Source organism: Nelusetta ayraudi, unplaced genomic scaffold (assembly GCF_046127955.1).
Source record: "Nelusetta ayraudi isolate G7.1 ecotype Tasmania unplaced genomic scaffold, CSIRO-AGI_Nayr_v1 ptg000018l, whole genome shotgun sequence".
NCBI classification, from domain to species: Eukaryota; Metazoa; Chordata; class Actinopteri; order Tetraodontiformes; family Monacanthidae; genus Nelusetta; species Nelusetta ayraudi.
In genome coordinates this window covers 1,045,341-1,066,156 of record NW_027466068.1, presented here as the reverse complement: position 1 = coordinate 1,066,156, position 20,816 = coordinate 1,045,341, and the positions used below count along the sequence as shown (strand labels likewise).

Here is a 20,816-nt window from a genome sequence, read left to right as displayed (position 1 = left end):
TCGGCTAAAACGAGTGCGTATTTCCGCGTACGCATTTTGAGCGTCCTAAGCACCCTTGGGAATTGGGACAAGCCTTCGCGCAGTGCTATGACGCAACTTCCTTTCAAAATGCGCACTTCAAAGACGCAGACCCTGAATTGAGACACAGCACAGGTTTGTGTGCACAGGCCACCGTACTTCACTGGCAAGCTTGGGAGAGGGCGGATGAGCGAATGAGCGCTGCATTCTAAAATCTGACCACTAGATGGCAGAATTTTAAACACTCGCTTTAAAAGATTGAAAGCCGCAGCCTCAGGAAGTTAAGTTCAGGAGCTCCGTTTTCTGCTAACTGTCACTAGCTACTGTTAGCACGTAGCTTTGGAAGACACCAGGTTCCACCAACAGTTCTCCAACTTGTTCTCCACTCTGGACTCCCAGTGGAACGACGGCTTCCCTCCAGCTGGGATCCAGGACGAGCTGAGGGATCAAGGTGCTTTTTTCTTTCCGCCTCCGTGTACAGTCACAGTTTGTGGCGGACTAACAAGCCGTACTTCTTATTCTTACCAGCAGGTGGTCCTGCCAGGCAAGCGGGGCTAGCCGCTAACGGCGCCACCAGCTGTGCCTGAGCGCTTTAATCCACACTGTCCCCTTGAGCAGGGTGTTGACTGCGCCACCTGTGGCAGCAGCAGTTGATTTTTTTCCATCTGTTTTAATTCATCCCGTCCATACTTTTTCTTTTTTATTGCTGTTTCATTTACTTTTCAATAACACCTCTTTGCGTTTGTTTGTTTGTTTTCTTCTCCATCTCTGTTGCTTGGTGACCCTGAGTACAGGAGGAAGCGGCTATTGAAGACGGATGGATGGACGGATGGACGGATGGACAGACGGATAGATGGACGGATGGATGGATGGATGGATGGATGGATGGAAGGATGGACGGATGGATTCAAATAGCGCCTTTCTAGGCACTTAAAGCACTTTACATTGCAGCCATTGTGGTGGTGCTAAGCTACATGTGTAGCCACAGCTGCCCTGGGGCAGACTGATGGAATCCTGGCAGCCAATCGGATGCCTGAGATCACTTCAGCCACTTTGCCTCATATGAACAACAATGGACTGGGATCCTCCTGAGATACACTGAGCCCTGTTTCCATCTGTTTTTCATCCCTCTGGCCTTCATACGTTGTCTTTGTTGTTGTGTTTACTTTCCACTAACACGTTGTTTGTGTTTGTTTGAACCTCTGGTCGCTTCTTATCTTTTCTTCCTCTGTTTTCAAAAGGGTTCATTGATCAAAAAATAAAAAGAAAGAAAAAGAACGACTCTGAGTGTCACCCTGCGACCACCAGAGGGCGCCTCGAGTCCTGGCAGCTGGCTGGTGGGGTGGGGGGGAGGGAGAGGGGGAGAGAGAGGAGCAGTTGCTCCATCCATCATCCAGCAGCAGCAGCAGCAGCAGCATCAGGCTCCTTCTTCCTGTTGCTGCTCCTCCAACTTGTCGCTACTAGTTTCTCCTCCTGCAGCAGCACCTCCTCCTCCTCCTCCTCCGCCTCCCTCCCCTCTGATGCCTCTCTCCACCTGTCACGCCGCGGCCGCGCGGGGTGACGCCGACGGGAGCGCGCCGCCGAGCTGATGTCGCGGCGCGGAACGCAGCAGCGGATCCCGGACACAGGTTGGCGCGCGACCCCCGGAGCTGCCCGCGTGTCCGACAGGTGTGCGGCCGGTGGCTCCGGCTGCGGCGCCCCGCGCGGCCGCCACTCTACCTCCTCCTGCTCCTCCTGCTCGTGCCGCTGCCTGCTGCACCTGCTGCTCCTCCAGCAGCCGCGTCCCGGGCGCGGGTGACATGTGAAGCCGGGCTCGCGCGCAACGCCAAACATGGGTAGGTTTCCCGCGCCGAGAAAACCGGAAGCTGCTGCTGCAGCTGCAGCCGATCGATTGGTGATCAGGACAGTGTGTGGGTGGGTGTGTGTGTGTGCGCGCGCGCGCGCGTGCAGTCAGTTCGTCTCTGATGTTCATACAGTGATTCGGTGAGTCTCGAGTGTTCAATCACTCTGAGATCACCTCTGATTTCTGCGTCCTTGAGTTTTGCCGTGTGTGTGTGTGTGTGTGTGTGTGTGTGTGTGTGTGTGTGTGTGTTGATTTGTTATGTTATGTTCGATGGAAGGAAGGGAGAAGGAAGTTGTTAAAGAAACACAAAGTGTTTGAGACGCAAACAATCAAAGCCAACAATATTAGAAATACATAAACAAACAAATGTGTCAACTCAGAGCTATTCTGGGGAGGTCAAAGGTCGATTCACGTTGTGCGTTAGCGACTCTGAAACTAATCCCAAGCTCCCTGGTGTGTGAAGGTTCTCAGTCGTCAGCTCATCTGTAGGTAGAGGTGCAGGGTGAAGTCGGGCCAACTGGATTTCAAGACTATGGGCCAATTCCAATTCCTCCCTTAACTCCTCAATCCCAACCCTCGCCCTTAACCCTCAATCTTGGCCCTCAAAAATAAGTGTAAGGGCTATCTTGTGACTTAGAAATGGGACACCCCTTAAGTGCAGTTACGTCTTTAGACTGTGGGGGGCGGCCTTACGCCAAAGCTACGTCCAGTTTGTCAAGAAGAAGAAAAAGAAGAAGTCCTCCGTCGCTACACAACGATGTACACAAGTAACGTGAAGCCGGGACCGCCGGTCCGGCTGACAAACATCGTAAAGTAAAAAAAATAAATGTTACGCAACAACGATGTCAATAACCCATAAAAAAAACTCTTAAACTAAGACAATAAAATGGTTTCGTAATATTTATATCTTTATTAACTAAGAAAATACTTCCATTTGTAGCTCGCTTTTTTCATCACCATCTTTCGAAGATGCCTTCTGGGTAGCCCTTACTGCCAAGGGTGGTGCCGGAGAATCTCAATATTGAGGGCGATACATCCCTTAAACTCGTCCCTCAACTTGACGTTCTTAGAATTGGGACAGCACTTGCACCTCGCGGGAACGCATTTTTGAGATTGAGGGTTGAGATTGAGGGTTAAGGGAGGAATTGGAATTCACCCCAAGAACCACAAGTCCAGTTGGCCTCACTCATAGGCGTCAAACTCTGGCCCGTGGGCCACATTTGGCCCACAGTATAATTGCATCTGGCCCACAAGGCAATGCCAACTTACTTTGATTGAAGGATGTTGTTGTTAATACTTGCTTGGTTTATTGCTGGTATTTTATTTTGAAATCTGTTATCAGCCTGTGGATGACGGCCACTGTTGATTTAATTTGAATCAGAAGGCTGCAAAAAAAGGAGGCATACGATTTCTATTTACATTTTATTTATTTTGCAGAATTTCTTTCATTTAAATTGTATTTTGCATGAAGTTATTTGCTGTTTAATATCAGCGTTTGCTTTGTTCCACATTCACTCTTGGCTCCATATCAGAAGGTTCACTGTTCAGTCTGGAGGAGGAGTTTCACTGAACATCAACGTCGACCTGCGACCGTGTGCAAGTTTGAAGCTTTGGCCCCCACAGTGTTTGAGTCGAGCTCCAGCCTGGAGTTTTCCTTCCTTCCTGCCCCTCACTTCCTCTCTCTCTCTCTCTCTCTCTCTGTCTCTCTCTGTCTCTCTCTATCTCTGTCTCTCTCTCTGTCTCTCTCTGTGTCTATCTCTGTCTCTGTCTCTCTCTGTCTCTCTGTCTCTCTCTCTCTCTCTCTCTCACTCTCTCTCTGTCTCTCTCTCTCTCTCTCTCTCACCCACCCTCTCTCTCTCTGTCTCTGTCTCTCTCTCTCTCTCTGTCTCTCTCTGTCTCTGTCTCTGTCTCTCTGTCTCTCTCTCTCTCTCTCTCTCACTCTCTCTCTGTCTCTCTCTCTCTCTCTCTCACCCTCTCTCTCTCTGTCTCTGTCTCTCTCTCTCTCTCTGTCTCTCTCTGTCTCTGTCTCTGTCTCTCTCTGTCTCTCTCTGTCTCTCTCTCTCTCTCTGTCTCTCTCTGTCTATCTCTCTCACTCTCTCTCACTCTCTCTCTCTGTCTCTCTCTCTCTGTCTCTGTCTCTCTCTCTCTCTGTCTCTCTGTCTCTCTCTCCAGGACTCCTGCTGCTCCTCGGCTGCCTCGCCCTGACCACCACCGCCGCTGCCGCCGCCGCCACTGCCGCCACGGCCACCGCCACCGCCACTGCCACCGCCACCACCGACCTCTCCCCCGCCGCCGCCCGTGAGCGGCCCTGCCCGCTGGGCTGCCGCTGCGACGGCCGCATGGTCTACTGCGAGTCCAACGCCCTGCACGAGCTGCCGGCCAACCTGTCGGCGTCCACGCAGGGCCTGTCGCTGCGCTACAACAGCCTGGCCGAGCTGCGGCGCCGCCACTTCGCCGGCCTGCCGCAGCTGGTCTGGCTCTACCTGGACCACAACTACGTGGGCGAGGTGGACGCGGGCGCCTTCCAGGGCGTGCGGCGGCTGAAGGAGCTGGTGCTGAGCTCCAACAGGCTCTCGCTGCTGGACAACCGCACCTTCCAGCACCTGCCGAACCTGCGCAACCTGGACCTGTCCTACAACAAGCTGCGCACGCTGCAGCCGGGCCAGTTCCTGGGCCTGCGCAAGCTGCTCAGCCTCCACCTGCGCTCCAACTCGCTCAAGAGCGTCCCCTGGAGGGTGTTCCTGGACTGCCGCAGCCTGGAGTTCCTGGACCTGGGCTACAACCGGCTGCGCTCGCTCAGCCGCAATGCCTTCGCCGGGCTGCTGAAGCTGGTGGAGCTGCACCTGGAGCACAACCAGCTGGCCAAGGTGCACCTGGCGCACTTCCCCCGGCTGGCCAGCCTGAGGGCGCTCTACCTGCAGTGGAACCGGGTGCGGCTGCTGACGGCGGGCCCGCCCTGGATGTGGACCTCGCTGCAGACGCTGGACCTGTCGGGCAACGAGCTGCGGGCGCTGGACGCCGCCGCCTTCCGCCGGCTGCCCAACCTGCGGACGCTGCGGCTGGACGGCAACCGGCTGAGCGACGTGTCGCGGCAGACGGCGGCGGCGTGGATCTCGCTCACCGCCGTCAGTCTGGCGGGCAACCTGTGGCGCTGCGACCCCAACATCTGCCCCCTGGTGGCCTGGCTGCGCAGCTTCCGGGGCAGCCAGCAGCCGGCCATGGTCTGCTCGGCGCCGCGGGAGGCGCAGGGCGAGAAGGTGAGCGACGTGGTGGAGGCGTACGGCGTGTGCCGGGCCACGCCCACTCCCCCGACCCCTCCCGCCACCGCCAGCTCCGCCCACTCCCCTCCCACCGCCACCGTCGTCGCCCCCCGCGGCTCCTCCTACCGACCCGGGCGGCCGCTGAACCGGACAGCCCCGCCGGCCGCCGCCGTGGCCCCGCCCACCGCCGCCGTGGCCCCGCCCACCACCTCTATAGCCCCGCCCCCAGACACGGAGTTCGTCTCCTTCCACAAGATGGTGGCAGGCGCCGTGGCGCTGCTGCTGTCGGTGGCCGTCATCCTGCTGGTCACCTACGTGTCGTGGCGCCGCTACCCCACCAGCGTCCGCCAACTGCAGCGCCGCCCGCCACCAGCAGCGGCGGCGGGCAAGCGCCGCAAGAAGGCGCGGGAGGCGGGGCGCTCAGCCGGCTCGCCGCCGCTGCAGGAGTACTACGTGGACTACAGGCCCGCCCACTCGGAGGCCATGGACGTGCTGGTGAACGGCGCTGGGCCGTACACCTACACCATCTCCGGCTCGCGGGAGTGCGAGGTATGACCTCTGACCTCTGCCCCCCGACCTCCAGGACCCGCCAGGCGTGCCAGGTAAATGCACAGTCTGTGTGTCCGGGAGGGAGGGGCCATTTTTCTTTCATGAAACATGGATCTGTTGGTGCACAGAGATAAAAGTGGGCGGGACTTCAGCTCTGATTGGCTGTGACATCTCTCCACCCCTCCCTCACCCTGCCGCGTGTGTGTGCGTTTGTGTGTTTTAAATACAACTGTTTGTAATGTTCAAGTGCAGCCCGTCAGTCGATGACATCACTTCCTGTCCGGGAAGCCTTGAACCGGGGTCGTGCCGACGGATGATTTATCTGCCGCCTGATTGGTCCGATCGGTCGCGGTGCTGTGCCGCCTCGACGCGCCGCATCCATCTCCGTTTGTCCGCCAGCGTTCGCTAACGGCGGCGGTGGCGGAGGCTAAGTGTGATTAACTGCTCCGCCTCCACCTCCATTATGCCAGATGAGGCTCCGCCCACCTTGTCCGTTCCCGCCATCCAAAAGAAATGGTCCAATTGGCTGCTCAGAGGAAAGAGCGAGAGAGCGGGCAAGGGGTGGAGCTACAGATAGGGTTTAGCTGTGGCAGGAAACAGGAAGTTGGAGGTAAAGTGTGTCGCTAGGCAGAGGTAGCCTAGCGTCAATGCTAAAGACTGCTCAGCGGCGTGCAACCGCAAAAATCTGTGTGTGTGTTTGCCAGAGAACACACACACACACACCTGCACGCACACACACACACACACACACACACACGCGCACACTGTGATGCGTCATTTATGTTTTTTTATTTATTCCATGAAAGAGAAAAAAAAACGACAAAACATAACAAACTCTTGCACCGTTGAATCGGGTTTTTCCAGCCGCTGGGTCGCAGTGCTAACGGTGTTAGCATTCATCACACATCGTGACAAATGAGCCGCGGCTCAATTCCGACTCGAGCGTGGTTATGTTTTGTTTTTTACACAGCATCATTTTTTAGTCTGGTGTGTTGTTTCCTGTGCTGGGAATGCAAGAGAAGCATTCCCAGGATGAATTCCCAGCAGCGCTACAACACTGTAGTTCAGTCCGCTTCTCCACGTGTTTTATTATGTTATGGTTTTTTTGGGCTGGCTGCACAAAAACCAACATTAAAAAAACAAACGATAATAACAATGACTTTGGAAAGACAACGTTCGCCTCTTCATGAAAACTCACAGAATCATTTTGGAGAAGCTAATATCAGTCTTAGCAAAACATGTGTTAGTGCTGCCAGTAACACACGTTACCAGATGCTAGCATCTGTATTAGGCCAGCTACTGGTGTTAGCGTGTTTTCTACAGCTAGAAAGTTTTAGCTCGCGGCTATTTACCTGTTGATTGGCTCTTTTGTAAATGTTAGCCTTTGCTGTTTCAGTAGCATCCGTAGCCCCTTGTCCGCTCAGAGAAGCCTTGTGCAAAGCGCTAATATTAGCGGTTAGCCAGTAAGCAAAGCAGACGTCGCTAGCATGTGTCACCGTTTGGTTGCGTTCAATTCGTCCCAATCTGTAAGTACACGGCTGGATTTAAATACAACACATTCACAGGCGCCCACACACACGCACACACACACACACACACACACACACACACACGCGTCCCACTGCGCCTGTGGAGGCTGTGATTTTATGGCGAGTTAAATCGTTGCTGTGGGATTCATTAGCACAAAACGCACACAGTCAGACCTGCAGACCCTGTGTGTGTGTGTGTGTGTGTGTGTGTGTGTGTGTGTGTGTGTGTGTGTGTGTGTGTGTGTGTGTGTGTGTGTGTGTGTGTGTGCCCACAGATGTTCCCCTTTTGCCGAGTGGTGACGTCTGATTGGGTGCGGAGGTGGAATACACTCAGTAAAACCCAGCACGGCTCCAACAGGCGTCTCTCTGCGCAGCCTAATCAGCGTCTCGTTAGCGTCTCGTTAGCGTCTCTTCAACCGATGTTGACGTGATTCTTCACTGTTGTTCCTCTCGCGACATTTCCGGTCATTGGCCGGCTGACGGTTTCATTTTGAGTGTAGCGCTTCGCTCGGACGAGCGGCGGCGGCGGCGAGTGACAGCAGTGAAAGTCGCTCCTCCGCCGACCTCAGACGTAAATTGAGGCCACGGCTGATTGACAGCATCATTAACTTGGACGGCGCGGCAGCGGCGATGTCAGCCGACGACCTCGCCGTCCTTCACCACGGCCCCACGTGGAATTAACTCGTCTCCTCCGCAGGTGAGGAGAGAGAGAGAGAGAGGGGGGGGTGGGGGGGGGACTAATTTGGGCCTGACTGAAAAAGAGCAGGGAGATAAATCAAACTAATTTGTCCCGCCCCCTGCACCCCCACCCACCTCAAAGCCCCCCCACTTAGCCAAACGCTAACCATGATGAATATTTGATGTGGTGTTAAAACTCCTTCCCTCTCGTCTTCAAGGCCGCCTCCCGCTCAGGCTGAAAGCCGCAGCACTTTGCATCAATCAGCGGCGGCTTGTGAGGGAAGCCCCGCCCCCTTCCCCATACCCGCCTCACACACATACACACACACACTCCACTGCACCCCCACCTCTACACATCCTGATGTTTGGGCTCAGAGTCCTACGCTACGCCAATGACCGGCTGCTAAAGTCGAGGTCTGGCTGCAGCTAACGTCGTTCCGGGGCCTCCTTACCGCTCTGAAGAACCCACGTCAGCCGGAACCTTTGAGTTTAGAGCTTTAGTTTTGCCACTGAAAAACTTTTCTCTCCTTTCTGGCCTGATTCATTATGAGCTTAGCAACCCGTTCTGGCAGCTGCTCCGCTAGCTTCTCTTTTAGCGCACTGTAGTGTGGCGATCTACGGCTAGGCTAAGGTAACTGGGAACTGTCTGTGACACAATCATTAGCCCTGGAATTGGGCAAAACTGAATTATCACAATAAAACCTGGCGATGGAAACAGCAAAACTTTTCACACGCTGAAGTGTCATTTGTTGCGTGTTGGTTTAGCCAAGTAGTCATCGTACAAAAATCCTAAGTTCTAGAAGGTTTAATAGTGGAAAAAACAAGCAAGCATGTACATGGATTCCCCGTTGTTTGGCCAGAGGAGCAGTCCCAGTTGAACCACGAAGGGAAGTCTCCAGGTGACCTCCCAAGGGAGAACCAAGATCCTGGCACCAGACAGAGTTCATATGGGATGAACTCCTGATCTGATTGGCTCTGGTTTGTTTGCAGGGAGAGGTCGTGGTTGGGACTTAACCCCTCTGGTTGGCTTCTTCTGGACCCTCCTTATGATTTTGGTCCAACACACGCAGTTGACGTCCTGAGAGTGTAATAGATAAAGAGAAAGAAGGAGGGAACGCCACCTGAACAGGAAAAGGTCAAACTCCCCTTCCTACCAGTGTGTTTTGGAGGAAGGGGAGTGGCCTTTAGTTGACTGACCACACACTCAGCATTTAGAGAACAGTGCATCTGTTTGAGTGTCCACTGTCTCTGCCGTATCTTTATTGATCACTACCTGGACTTATGGACATTGGCCTGTGTTGCCTGCAGACACCCTGTTTTTCACCCGAACACATGAAAACACTTTTTTTTGCATTTACATGTCACTGGACCAGTGACCAGTGACAATGGCGCGTTATGATTGGACGGAGGAGGAGACGGAATAAGTAAGTCATCAAAGAGAAAAATATGACAACCACTCTGGACAGCAAACCACCGTTGACAAACAAACACAAACGTGGCCTCCTCGGTGGAAACGCCTGCAAATCGCAAATTGTGCATTGTCGACATTTTAGAAATATCGCTTTTATTTTGCGAAAAACTGAAACCGCATCTACTGTCACATTGAAAGGGCTGCCGCTGGCACCGATGCGTACTTAAGACACGCAATTAGACAACACAAACAGGAAGTGGATTGTTTGCGAGGCAGCCGACGCTAAAAATAAAATATTGACACAATGCTTTGTTTGCTTCTGTGTCGGCGGTCCGACGGTTAGACCAAACCTTTGCTAGCCAGGTTAGCTTTTTGAGACTAATGACGGCGCGAAAACTCACGTCGACTTTCATGTTTGTTTTTCCCTGATGAGAAATGTTCCGTCTGGAACAAACGGCGCCTCCGTTTTTTTTTCTTTCTCTTCGAGCCTCCCAGGTCGCAGCATCCCGCAGTTCTCAGTCTGACAGTTTGAAGTGTTGCAGTGCGGCCGAGTCGCTCGGCTGCCGTCCAGCAGCGCTTCAGGGAGAAGCGGGAAGTCCTCGGGGCCACGATATCAAATCTCCCCCCCAAAAAAATAGTGAATCCCTTTGTTTCCCTACTCCAACACGATGATAAAAATAACAAAGAAAACGTCTAAATCCTGCATCGAGTTTCCTTTTTTAGGACAAAGTATCTATTAATCAGTAATCTGCCGGCTGCGGCTCGACTCACAGACGCTACTTGATATTCTGGGATTTAGCGGCTTATCGGCCACTTCATGGAGTCGGAACCATCAGGCACAAAACATTCTGTCATTTTCCCACCCGGCTTTGTGAAGCTTTCGCCTGTTCAGCCCCGTTATTACTTCATCGATCGGAGAATTAGACCATCTGGAGTCGGTGGCGGTGGGGGAGGGGGGCCGCTGCTAGCATCGGCGCTAGGCTGTCGGAGAGCACCGGTGTTTGCCGTTGATGTGTTGCATCGTGTCAGAGGCTAGCGGATTTGCGTATTTAACGCTTTTGTCATCCCAATGGTGGAACTAGCACATAGCAACGTAGCTATTTGCTTGCCAGAAACCCTTGTTAGCCACGTTAGCATTTTAGGCTAACAGTACTGGTGGATATAAGGTTATTTTCAGTTTGAGCCTCTGGAAGAACGTCAGTGTTAATGATTCCAAGCCTTTTGAGAGACGCTAATCTAAATGCTATCCTCTTGAATTAGCCTGTTTGTGGTTGATATCAGTACGCTTAAAGATTAGCACACAGGTATGGGTTTCTCACCCAGTGTTGTGTAATATTGACTAACATCGCTAGTGATGTTAGCAACGCTAGCAACGCTGTTTGATGTTTCATCTCAGGAAAGATTCTGACACAATGTGGAGGTTCTTCTTCTTCTTCCTCTTCTCCTTCTTCCTCTTCTTCTTCTCCTTCTCCTTCCTCTTCTTCCTCTTGTTCTTCTCCTTCTTCTCCTTCTTCCTCTTCTTCTTCCTCTTCTTCTTCTTCTTCTTCTTCTTTTCCTTCTTCCTCTTCTTCTTCTCCTTCTTCTCCTTCTTCCTCTTCTTCTTCCTCTTCTTCTTCTTCTTCTTCTTCTTTTCCTTCTTCCTCTTCTTCTTCTCCTTCTTGGTTTCCTGGAAAAGTGGAAGCCGCAGCTGTAGCTCGTCAGACGGGACAAAGCGGTGAGTCAGAGTGATGAAGCGTCGCTGCCGACTCGTCCTCCTCGCTGGGTTATCGCACTCAGCACTGACAGGCAGCTGCGTTTGCGTGGGGGAGATTTACACCCCGAGGAGAAGAAGGAGAAGAAGAAGAAGAGCTGGATGGTGAGTCGGCGGTGTTGCTCACTAAAATTAACACCTGAATGTGATTGGCTCCTTTCAGCTCTTTTGTTGTTTTTGTTTTTTTGTTCCGTTTTCCGGCTCAAGTCGGACACGTGGAACCACTGCTAGCGCTAAATCTGGTCCGCTCTGTGGCGTGATAGGGTTAGCGTGTCACGTGGTCGTGTAGAGCGGTGGTTCTCAACTGGGGGAGTCTCAGGACCCACAGTTCCTCTTTATGAAGACGACCCAAATCTACATTCCACAGCTCTCAAATTTATTCCACAGAAATAAAAACGCTAGCCCACTTTCTAGCATGTAGTAAAGTCATCATTTTCAAGAGCCGCAGAGCCCCGAGAGAACCCAGCAGGACCCCGAGAGAACCCAGCAGACACAGGGAGAACCCAGCAGAACCCAGACAGAACCCAGCAGAACCCCGACAGAACCCAGCAGACTCAGGGAGAACCCAGCAGAACCCAGAGAGAACCCAGCAGACACAGGGAGAAGCCAGCAGACTCCACACAGGAAGGACCCTCACTCAAGTTCATTCTATAAAAAATAAAAGCACCAGCCCACTTTAATCATGCCTAATCATTGCATTGAATTGTGCCCTGCAAAATAAATGTCCAACATTTTCTCAATAAATAAATATATTTTAAAACTACTGGCCACAGAACCGCAACCCAATCAAAACAGCTCAGCGACCCATTTTTAGGTCCCGACCCACCAGTTGAGAAATGCTGGCCCAGAGCTTCAGGGGCTGTGCTGCAGGATTTCCCCCCCGGCAGTCACAGAGAACCCGGTGGGCTCTTTGACCCGGGCGACCGCCTGATGGAACCTGTTGGAGGCTCTTGGCCGACTGTCAGCAGCAGGAAGATGCTGAATGGGCAAATTTGATTTCTGTCTCTTTTTTTTCCCTCTGCTGGCTGCTGGGTTTTATGTTGCGGCGCCGCGGCGAGGCAACGGTAAAGAGTGAAATTCACAGCGCAGTAAAAATGTCATCAGACGGCAGTGGGAGAAAACGGCCGGGCTGCTGGGAGGGTTAGAGCGAGGAGAGGAGGCGGAGCAGCGCGGCTCAGGTGAGGGTTTGCACGATTGAACAGCAGTGGCAGTAAAGTCTTCAGCCTTCGGTGTGCACTGCCGTGTCTCCAGCGTCGCTGCGTGTAAACAAAGAGAAATAATAACGCAGTGCAAACTGCTGCAATCAGACAGAATCCCGGTGTTCCAAGCCCGGCTGCGTTTTGTTCACTGCAGCTTCAGATTTGAAGTGAACTCTGCTTTATTGATCGACTGTCGAACTGAACCGTGTCGAAGCCGAGACGTCACTTTAATATTTCACAGTAATATTCAGCACATTGTACATTATGATGAAAAGCAACCGGATCCACCGTGCCATCCAATGAGATTCAGATTGGGATTCAGATCCCAAGGACTTTATTCATGCCTTCAGTGCGGTGATTCATTTGACTCATTTAATCATTGACTTCCTGCCTGAACGATTCCTCCTGCTGCCATTGGCTGCGTGTGAAGCCTGAAAAATAGAACAGCCACGTTTTTCCAAAGTGCCACCATTTTTACGCTTCTGAAAAGTGCTGGCACCGCCCCCTGGTGGTGGGAACACTCTGCTGCCACGCTTTCGTTGTTAATCGAACTTCAGGCCCTCCTCTGCTCGGGCCGGCTGGAGGGGAGCACGCTTGTTCTGGTTCTGGTTCTTGTTCAGGTTCTGCCACTGGTACTGCTTGTTGTTCTGATTCTGGTTCTGTTTCTGGTTCTAGCTCAGGCTCTGGTTTTGCCTCTGGTCCTGGTTCTGGTTCTTCCTCTGGTCCTGGTTCTTGTTCTTATTCTGGTTCTCCTTCAGGTTCTATCTCTCGTGCTGGTTCTTTTTCTCTGACTCTGGTTTTGCCTCTGGTCCTGGTTCTGGTTCTTCCTCTGGTCCTGGTCCTGGTTCTGGTGCTGGTTCTGGCTCGGTATCTGGTATCGCCATCAGACAACAGCGTCCACCCGCTTTCATTCTGTGGACTCGTCTGCCAAACTCTTTTCCGTGGGAGTCCAGACAGAGTCCTGCGATCCGAGGCTGGAGGTGGAGGAGATGATGAAGACGAAGATGAAGATGAAGATGAGTCAGTTGGCGTCTCTTGTACTTTTCACCTCTGCTGATTATTGGGCGACTGAGTCGCAGTGGTAATCATCCTGGGCCGGGGATGATAGCGGAGCCGGCGTGACTCACTGGGAGCAGCGACAGCAACTCCAGCAGTGAGTCGCCTGCCCGCGCGGCTCCGTCTTCGCACCGTCGCAGGTTCCTGCTGTCACTCAACACCTCTCAACCACTCCTCTTCTTCCTCTTCCTCTTCCTCTTCCTCTTCCTCTTCTCCTTCTTCTTCGCCCTGAAATGGGTTTCAGCAGGAGGAACCCTGAACACGAACAAGAAAAAGCAACAGACGCACAGTGAAGGTTCACATCTCAGCTTTGATGATGGTGATGAGGATGAAGGTGATGATGAAGGTGATGATGATGATGATGATGGTAATGATAAAACTTATGATGATGATGATGAGGTTGTTAATCCGCCGCAACAAAAACTTTTAGGTCAAGTGGTTCGGTAAAAATCGTCCAATCAGGGCAGAGGGTCGATATGATACGGGATTATCAGTGCAGCTCAGGGATCCTTTCAAATTAAAAACTCCTGGATTATTTTTTAACAGGCCGTCAGTCCGTCTGTCATTTCAGTGAGACCGTCCCTCGCTCTTTTCTTCAGGCTGTGTTCCTTCCTCTTCATCTTGGTGACTCGTCCTCCTCTCGCCACTCACCTGCAGTTTGAACTTCTCACTCTTGCCCTGTTCCAGCCAAGTTAGCCAAATTAGCCCCGTTAGCCCGGTGACCTTAGTGGCACTGGTTTCACTGGTAGGTGGAGGAGTCAGCTGATGTCAGGTAGTGTCATGTGATGTCAGGTGGTGTCAGGTGGGGTCATGTGATGTCAGGTGGGGTCATGTGATGTCAGGGTGAAGACCGGTGGACGTCAGTTGGATCTTTTGCTGGTTTCTTCACCGCACTGACGACAGACGTGGCGGCGGCGGCGTCCCTGGAGAGGAAGACGCAGAGTGGTGAGGACGATCGAGCTTTCTGCTCCCTGCTTAAACAAAAAACACCTCCTCCAGGCTTGAGATGAAGAGCAGTTCCAACTGACGCTCAGACGTCCTTTCAGTCTTTACCGCCGTCGCCATAGAAACAGGACTGGAGCAAAGCAGCGCATGGACGCAGCGACAGCAGGTCGAGACATTAACATCAGCCACTCAAATGCCTCGTAGATCGCGACTCCGCCCCCACCACCCTCTCCCGGGGGGTCACGTGACACCGGCGGCGGCTACGTGTGATCAGCTGGTGCCCCCTTCAGGCCACATGGCTTCCTGCTGCCAAGAACCGGGAACCAGCCGTGACATTTTATGCAGATTTTTTTCTGAAAACGTTGCTTCGTAATTGCGTTTCGTCGCCCGCTGAGGTCCCGGCGCCAGTCTGAGGCCGGAGGAGAAACATCCTGAAAGGCTCTTAGCTCAGGATCAAATCCTGGTAGCGCGTATCGGCGGCGGCGGCGGCGGCGGCAGCATCTGGCGCTTCGTCAAAACCACATCCCGTCTGCTGGCGGCCACAGATTATCAGGAATCTAAATGAACAATGAGGCTCAGAGCAAACAGAGAGAGTAGATAGATCAGAGAGAGAGAGAGAGCAAGAGAGTGTGTGTGCGTGTGTGTGTGTCTGCCTGTCTGTGTGTGTTTCAGCTTCACTTCTGGAACTCTGGGAGAGTGAGGACCCTCTAAACCACTCAGCCACTGGTTTGAAATAAGTGTCAGACTAAACCTTGTAAACCAGCGTGAGTGTGTGTGTGTGTGTGTGTGTGTGTGGTGTGAGAGGGGACTGCTGGGTCCCTGCGAGCGGCAGAAAATCTGAGACTGCGTCGCCAATGTTGATGAGCAGGAAACAAGATGAGCAGCATTAGCGACGGATAAACCACAAGCCCACACACACACACACACACACACACACACACACACACACACACACACACACACACACACACACACACGTGGATTACGATTATTCTTACAAATGCGAGGCCCTTCGCTCCAATAGAAATGTAATTACAATGGCGAATATTAAAGGCGATGATCTTTGCGTCACGTGCGGCCGCTGTCGCTTGCTTTCCTGCGTCCTGATTGGTCAGCAGCGACTTATTGAACCTAATCAGGCTCGTCTGCTAGCGTGAGTTTGTGTCAGTCGGTCACTCTAGTCCACGACGTGAGGGGAGCCGGGGTGGGAGGGGCCTATTAGCATGCTGCTCAGCTGCCGGGCCGCCTCACAGGATGCTGTCGGTGTGCCAGCCCGGAGCTCCGCCCCTCCCCCACCTCCCACACCCCGCCCTCCCTCAGTGCTGGGCGCTGGCAGCCGCCCACCGGCCAACTGGGAGTCATTTAGCAGCAACTTGACCCACATTGGGCCATGCTTGCTGCTGCGTCAGCCCTCCCACACTGCTGGAGCCCGCCTCAAACGCCAGGCTAACGCAGCTAATTGGGGTGAGCTAATGAGCTAGCAGCTGAGTTCTTGCTCCACTAGGAAAGAGGTGGGCAAACTTTTAGACTGGTGGGCTACAGTAGGTTGTGAAATGTGCCAGAGGGGGTAGCGGAGCAGCATCATATGGATGGAGGGTTTTAGCGAGACACCTCATAGGAGGGAACGGATTAAAAATCTTCATGGGCTGCACAGGGCCCCCGGGCCGTAGTCCACACCTGCAGTAGGACGTCTGGTCCAATCAGCATCCTTCTGAGAAGGAAGAGGCGGAGCTACAGCCCGGGACAGGAAGTGGCTAAACTGCTGGCTAGCTTGAAAACAGCGCTGACACACTGCTGTTGTGAAGCTGCGAGGACTTTAAAGGTTCATTCTGCTGTTTTTATTGTCAGTGTTTTGTCTCTGCTCCGGCTAACCGGGGATAGCGCCTGGCCCACCAGGCACTAACCGGGGCTAGCGCCTGGTGGGCCCGGTCTGGCCGGTGGCCAGCAGGAAGGAAACAGCGCCACCCTTGTTGGAATCGCCAGATTTAAATTGCTGCTTTATTTCTCTGACTGGCCAATAAAGGACTTCCTGTCCTGAAGTGGAGGGAAGGGATGTGGGGGAGGGGCAGCAGCGATCCAGCCTGTCCTGCTGGCAGCCGCCGCCGCTTCCCCCTAATATTCCTGATTAAAGTCGAGCTCTCGGCCAAAAAGCCTTTTTATTTTTTTTATCTTGTGCGATGGGGGACAGTATCGACTCCTTTCTCTCCCTCCTCCGCCAATAACTTTTAATTCATGGCGTTCGTGCTGACACTCGTTTAACTTGGTGTTTTTTCTTCATTTTTCATTTGACTAAAGACGTGTCGCCTCAGTCCCACTGTGACCAGCCCAGTTTGTTGGTTTGCTGCAGAAAAGCTGCGATTCTGCTGCCACTGTTCTGGAAACAGTCTGGACTGACGAGCCCTGAAAAAAAAACACAAAAAAAAGAAAGAAATTATTAGTTGATTTTCTTAATTCAATGAAATTGTAATTTAAAAAAAAGTAATCATTAAATTCACAGTGACTTTAATTAATTTACTTTTGTGTTTGAGCTCAACGGAACGTAACCATGTGACCATGGCCACGTGCTAGCATTAGCATTAGCGTTTACCTGAACACATCACTACTGTGGGCTCACTGACCAAAAACAAGCTTTGTGCCGTCGTCACACACACACACACACACACGCACACACTCACACACCTGTTCATTTATCAGGAGAAATTTGCAGATTACAGTTATGATTTTTTTATTTTTATCAAACAGCTGTGCAGGTGTTCCACATCAGATGAACCTGTTAGCTCCTCTTCCTCCTCCTCCTCCTCATCATCATCATCATCATCATCATCATCACCATCACCATCACCACCACCACCACCACCAGGCCTCTGCAGTATTAAACTCTCCAGTTTTCAGTGTTTCTGTGTGCAAACTGAGGACTTGAGTCCAATAAAAACTAAAGAGGCTGAGAATTAATTTCATGCCGAGCAGTTTCGGCTGCGAGCTGACGGCTCTTCGCTCTGACGGATGTGTGAGGGGGGAGGTGATGAAACCGGATCAAGGTGGTTCGGCTCAGATGGCCGAGAGTTTTTCCTCCACGACAAGGAAAGAAAAAACACCTGGAGTTCCACCAGCGATACAGAGGCCGTGCTAAATCAAGTTCTCTGCTTATCGACTGAAGCCACTATCAATCGATGAATAGATAGATGGATAGATAGATGGATAGATGGATGGATGGATGGATGGATAGATAGATAGATGGATGGATAGATCAATAGATGGATGGATAGATGGATGGATGGATGGATAGATAGATGAAAGAGCCTAGTTTAAGGCCTGGAGGTCAGCTGGAGTCGTCGGCCAATCAGCTGCGCAGCCTCGATGTCTGACCCTCCGACTGTCTCGGCTAATCGGGCGACTGGTGGAACCGCAGGGCGACACGGCGCTTGGTTGCCTGACCTAGAACCTCCGACCTCTGATCAAATCAGCTTTCAGCAAATCCCGTGTGATCCAATCAAATAATCCAAGACGACATATTCTAAGCTGGATGTTCGGCTCACTGATCCTGCTGGAAAAATGTCTTTTTTTCCTTTTTTTTTCCCCCACCATCACAGACTTCCAGCAGCGACGGCATTCGACCTCGTCGTCGTTTACACGTTATTTTTCACGGATGATCCTTTGAGGTGCGGGGGTGGGGTGGGGTGGGGGGGTGGGGTCTGATCTTTGACCTCTGTCTCCCGGGGAATGGATTCATGCAGAAAAACACATTGGACACACAGAAAGATAGATAGATAGATGAAAGAAGGATAGATAGATGGATTGATGAAAGAAGGATGGATATATATATATATAGATAGATAGATAAAGAAGGATGAGGGATAGATCGATAAAAGAAGGATAGGTGGATAGATGGATAAAAGAAGGATTGATAGATAGATACACAGATAGATGAAAGATGGATGATTGATGAAGGAAGGAAGGATAGACAAATAGATGGACAGATGATATATGGATAGATAGATAGAAATTCACATTCCAGCAGTTTTCCCGTCTTCCTCATGCAGCGGCAGAACAAATGAAACAGAACCTGGTATCAGAACCACCAGAATGTCTGCAATGAGTTTGAAAGCCAAACTGGATCCTCCGTCTTTTGAATGTTAAATTAGCCATTAGTCTGTTTTTAGTCCGCTGGCTGCCTGCCAGCGGAGCAGCCGGTCGCGGCACATTAGCGGGCGACCCTGGCAGCCGCCGCTAAAGGTTGCCACTGTTTGTGTTTGTTGTGCGGCGCCACTAACAGTCGTCAGCGTATCAGCGGGAAGCAGCTTTTATCCCTTTAATTGGCCTCATCAAACTGTTTGCATCAGCAGAGTGGCTGCGGCGAGTCACCATCATCACGCAGGCTCCGCCTCTTTATCCTGGAAACGACCTCGGAGTCCGCAGGTCTCGGCCAATCAGGGGTCTTGATGGCGGGAAGGCGTCAAGACGGACGCGTTTTCCTGACATTTTCATTTTAATTTTCACTTTGTTATTTTCTGCTGTTTTCCAGGTTCTGCAGCGGCTCGGAGTTCCATTCCGTCACCCGGACCTCCGCGGGGCCGACCAAGCCCTGCCCCCCCTGGACAAATGGCTCCACCCCCTCGCCTCCAAAGCCCCACTTCCTGTCCTGGAAGAAGCAAATTGGGTCGGAAGAAAATGGATGATTTGCCTCTGGAAAAAAAAACACCCCGGAATGTTGAGCTCGCCGTAGAGGGCGGGGCCTGGGCGATGGGCTGACCTCCTGACCCCGCCCTCGCAATCTTTTGCTCCTCAATTAGCGGCGGCCGCTGGCCTCTTTAGCGCGGCCGGCCTCCCGAGCAGCTGCAGGATGATAACTGCGGCGCTTCTCTCTTTAATCTGATTCTCCAGCGTCGTTGCTTTTTTTTTTATTTCTTCCCCGCAATTTATTTTTTTCGTGAATCGCGACCGAAAACAACGGCAGGAACGGAGCGATAAGCGGAGGAGACGCCGCTGAAGTGTTTCCTGCCGCTGTCAGTCAAAGCCGCCGCGCCGGCTCCTCCCTCCCCTGCTTTTTTCTTCTTCTTTTCTATTTTCTTGTATTTGAGGGAAATGAAGGAAATCATCTGGCAGCCCGTCAGGAGCAGCGGACACTCGTTTACTTTTCATTTCATTTCCTGCGACGACTCGTGGTGTTTGGTTTCTTTTTTTTTGTCTTTTTTCTATTGAATTGAAGAGTAAAAGTGGACGCAAGCGTCGCCCCCTCTCGCACTTGACAGCTTTGGTTTCCTCAGTGACCTGTGTTTCCCCACCGTGCACTCATATAGCCACGTGTGTGCTTTCTACCCCGTGTGACATGATTATAAATAGTGAATAAACTGTGGTGAGCGACCCGGCCGCTGTCAGTCTCCTTCTGTTTTTTTTTGCTTTTTGTTTGTTTTTTTCAGCAGAAAATGAAAAGCAGGCTCACTGGGTTTGTTTGGATTGTGAGGATTTTGGTTTTTAGAAAACTTTTATTGCCGGTTAGCTGTGGTAGAAATGATTAACGCTGTATGATATAGCCAGCTTACGTAGTAGCAGCTATGTGACACAGTTCAGAGCTAGCATATTCATGAAATAGCTAGCTATCTGTGACGATAGCTGCATTTCCATGACACCTAGAATTGCGCAAAACCTGAATATGACAACATAAACCCTGGTGATGGAAACATCTCAGCTTGGAAAAACCTCTCCAATACGTCTCAAAGGTTTTGACCTCTCATCGGGTGGTTTTTCACACGGATCCATATAGAGGAATATCGCTAAAGTGTCATGGAAACACTTTTTTTAGCATTTACACGTCAGCGGACGTGACAAAGGCGGTCACATGACCAGTTCACTGACCAGTGAAAATGGCACGTTATGATTGGACGGAGGAGGAGACAGAATATTTTTTTTTTTACAAGTCATCAAAGGGAAAAATACAGACAGCATTCTGGACAACAAACAGACGCAAACAACGTGATTCTGGTAAAATCGCACCCCGCGAGATTTGACCAGAATTATGGCTTATGTTCTTCACACCTGCAAATAGCAAATGTATTTTTTCAAAATTTCTGGAATATTGTTTTTATTTTGCGAAAAACTGTAATGGAAACACAGCTAGTGGCGCGCACTTCGCTGTAGCCTTAAGAGTGTTTACCTAGCTGGGAGCTACGTTAACGAGAATGGGGGGAAAAAAGCTTACGGCCCCATTTAGCAGGCGCAGCCACAGGTTTACGTCCCCGCCGTGATGTCAGCGTTCTTCACTTCAAGGCTGTTTCCGCCTGAAGGGGGCGTCGTCTTCACTCACACAATCACACACACAAAGGAGGAAACCTTGAGTTGATTTACAACATTGAGATATTAACAACAAGGATGTTTTTCATTTATTTATCTATTATTGTTTTGGGGGGAAATTTACATTGAAGAGAAAAAAAAAACTTTTTCTGGTCATTTTATCAGCGTGACGGTGACGGCGGCAGTGCGCTTGGCTCCGCCCCTCTCTGTCTCAGGTGGGAGTTTCCCGTCCCGGTTCTGTTTGTGAACGGCTTCGCCGCTGCGGTGTTCCTGCATGTTTCCAGACCCTC

At 51.7% G+C, this 20,816-nt stretch overlaps 1 protein-coding gene across 1 annotated transcript; it reads left to right on the top strand.

The window, feature by feature from the left end:
• The first annotated feature begins 1,434 nt into the window (after positions 1–1,434).
• LOC142887777 (leucine-rich repeat transmembrane neuronal protein 4-like) lies at positions 1,435–18,891 on the top strand. The gene is made up of 3 exons (XM_076025631.1): positions 1,435–1,853; positions 4,034–5,723; positions 18,761–18,891. Exons 1-2 carry the CDS (start codon positions 1,850–1,852, stop codon positions 5,674–5,676), a joined length of 1,647 nt encoding a protein of 548 aa, XP_075881746.1. The 5' UTR covers positions 1,435–1,849; the 3' UTR covers positions 5,677–5,723; positions 18,761–18,891.
• Positions 18,892–20,816: the final 1,925 nt, after the last annotated feature.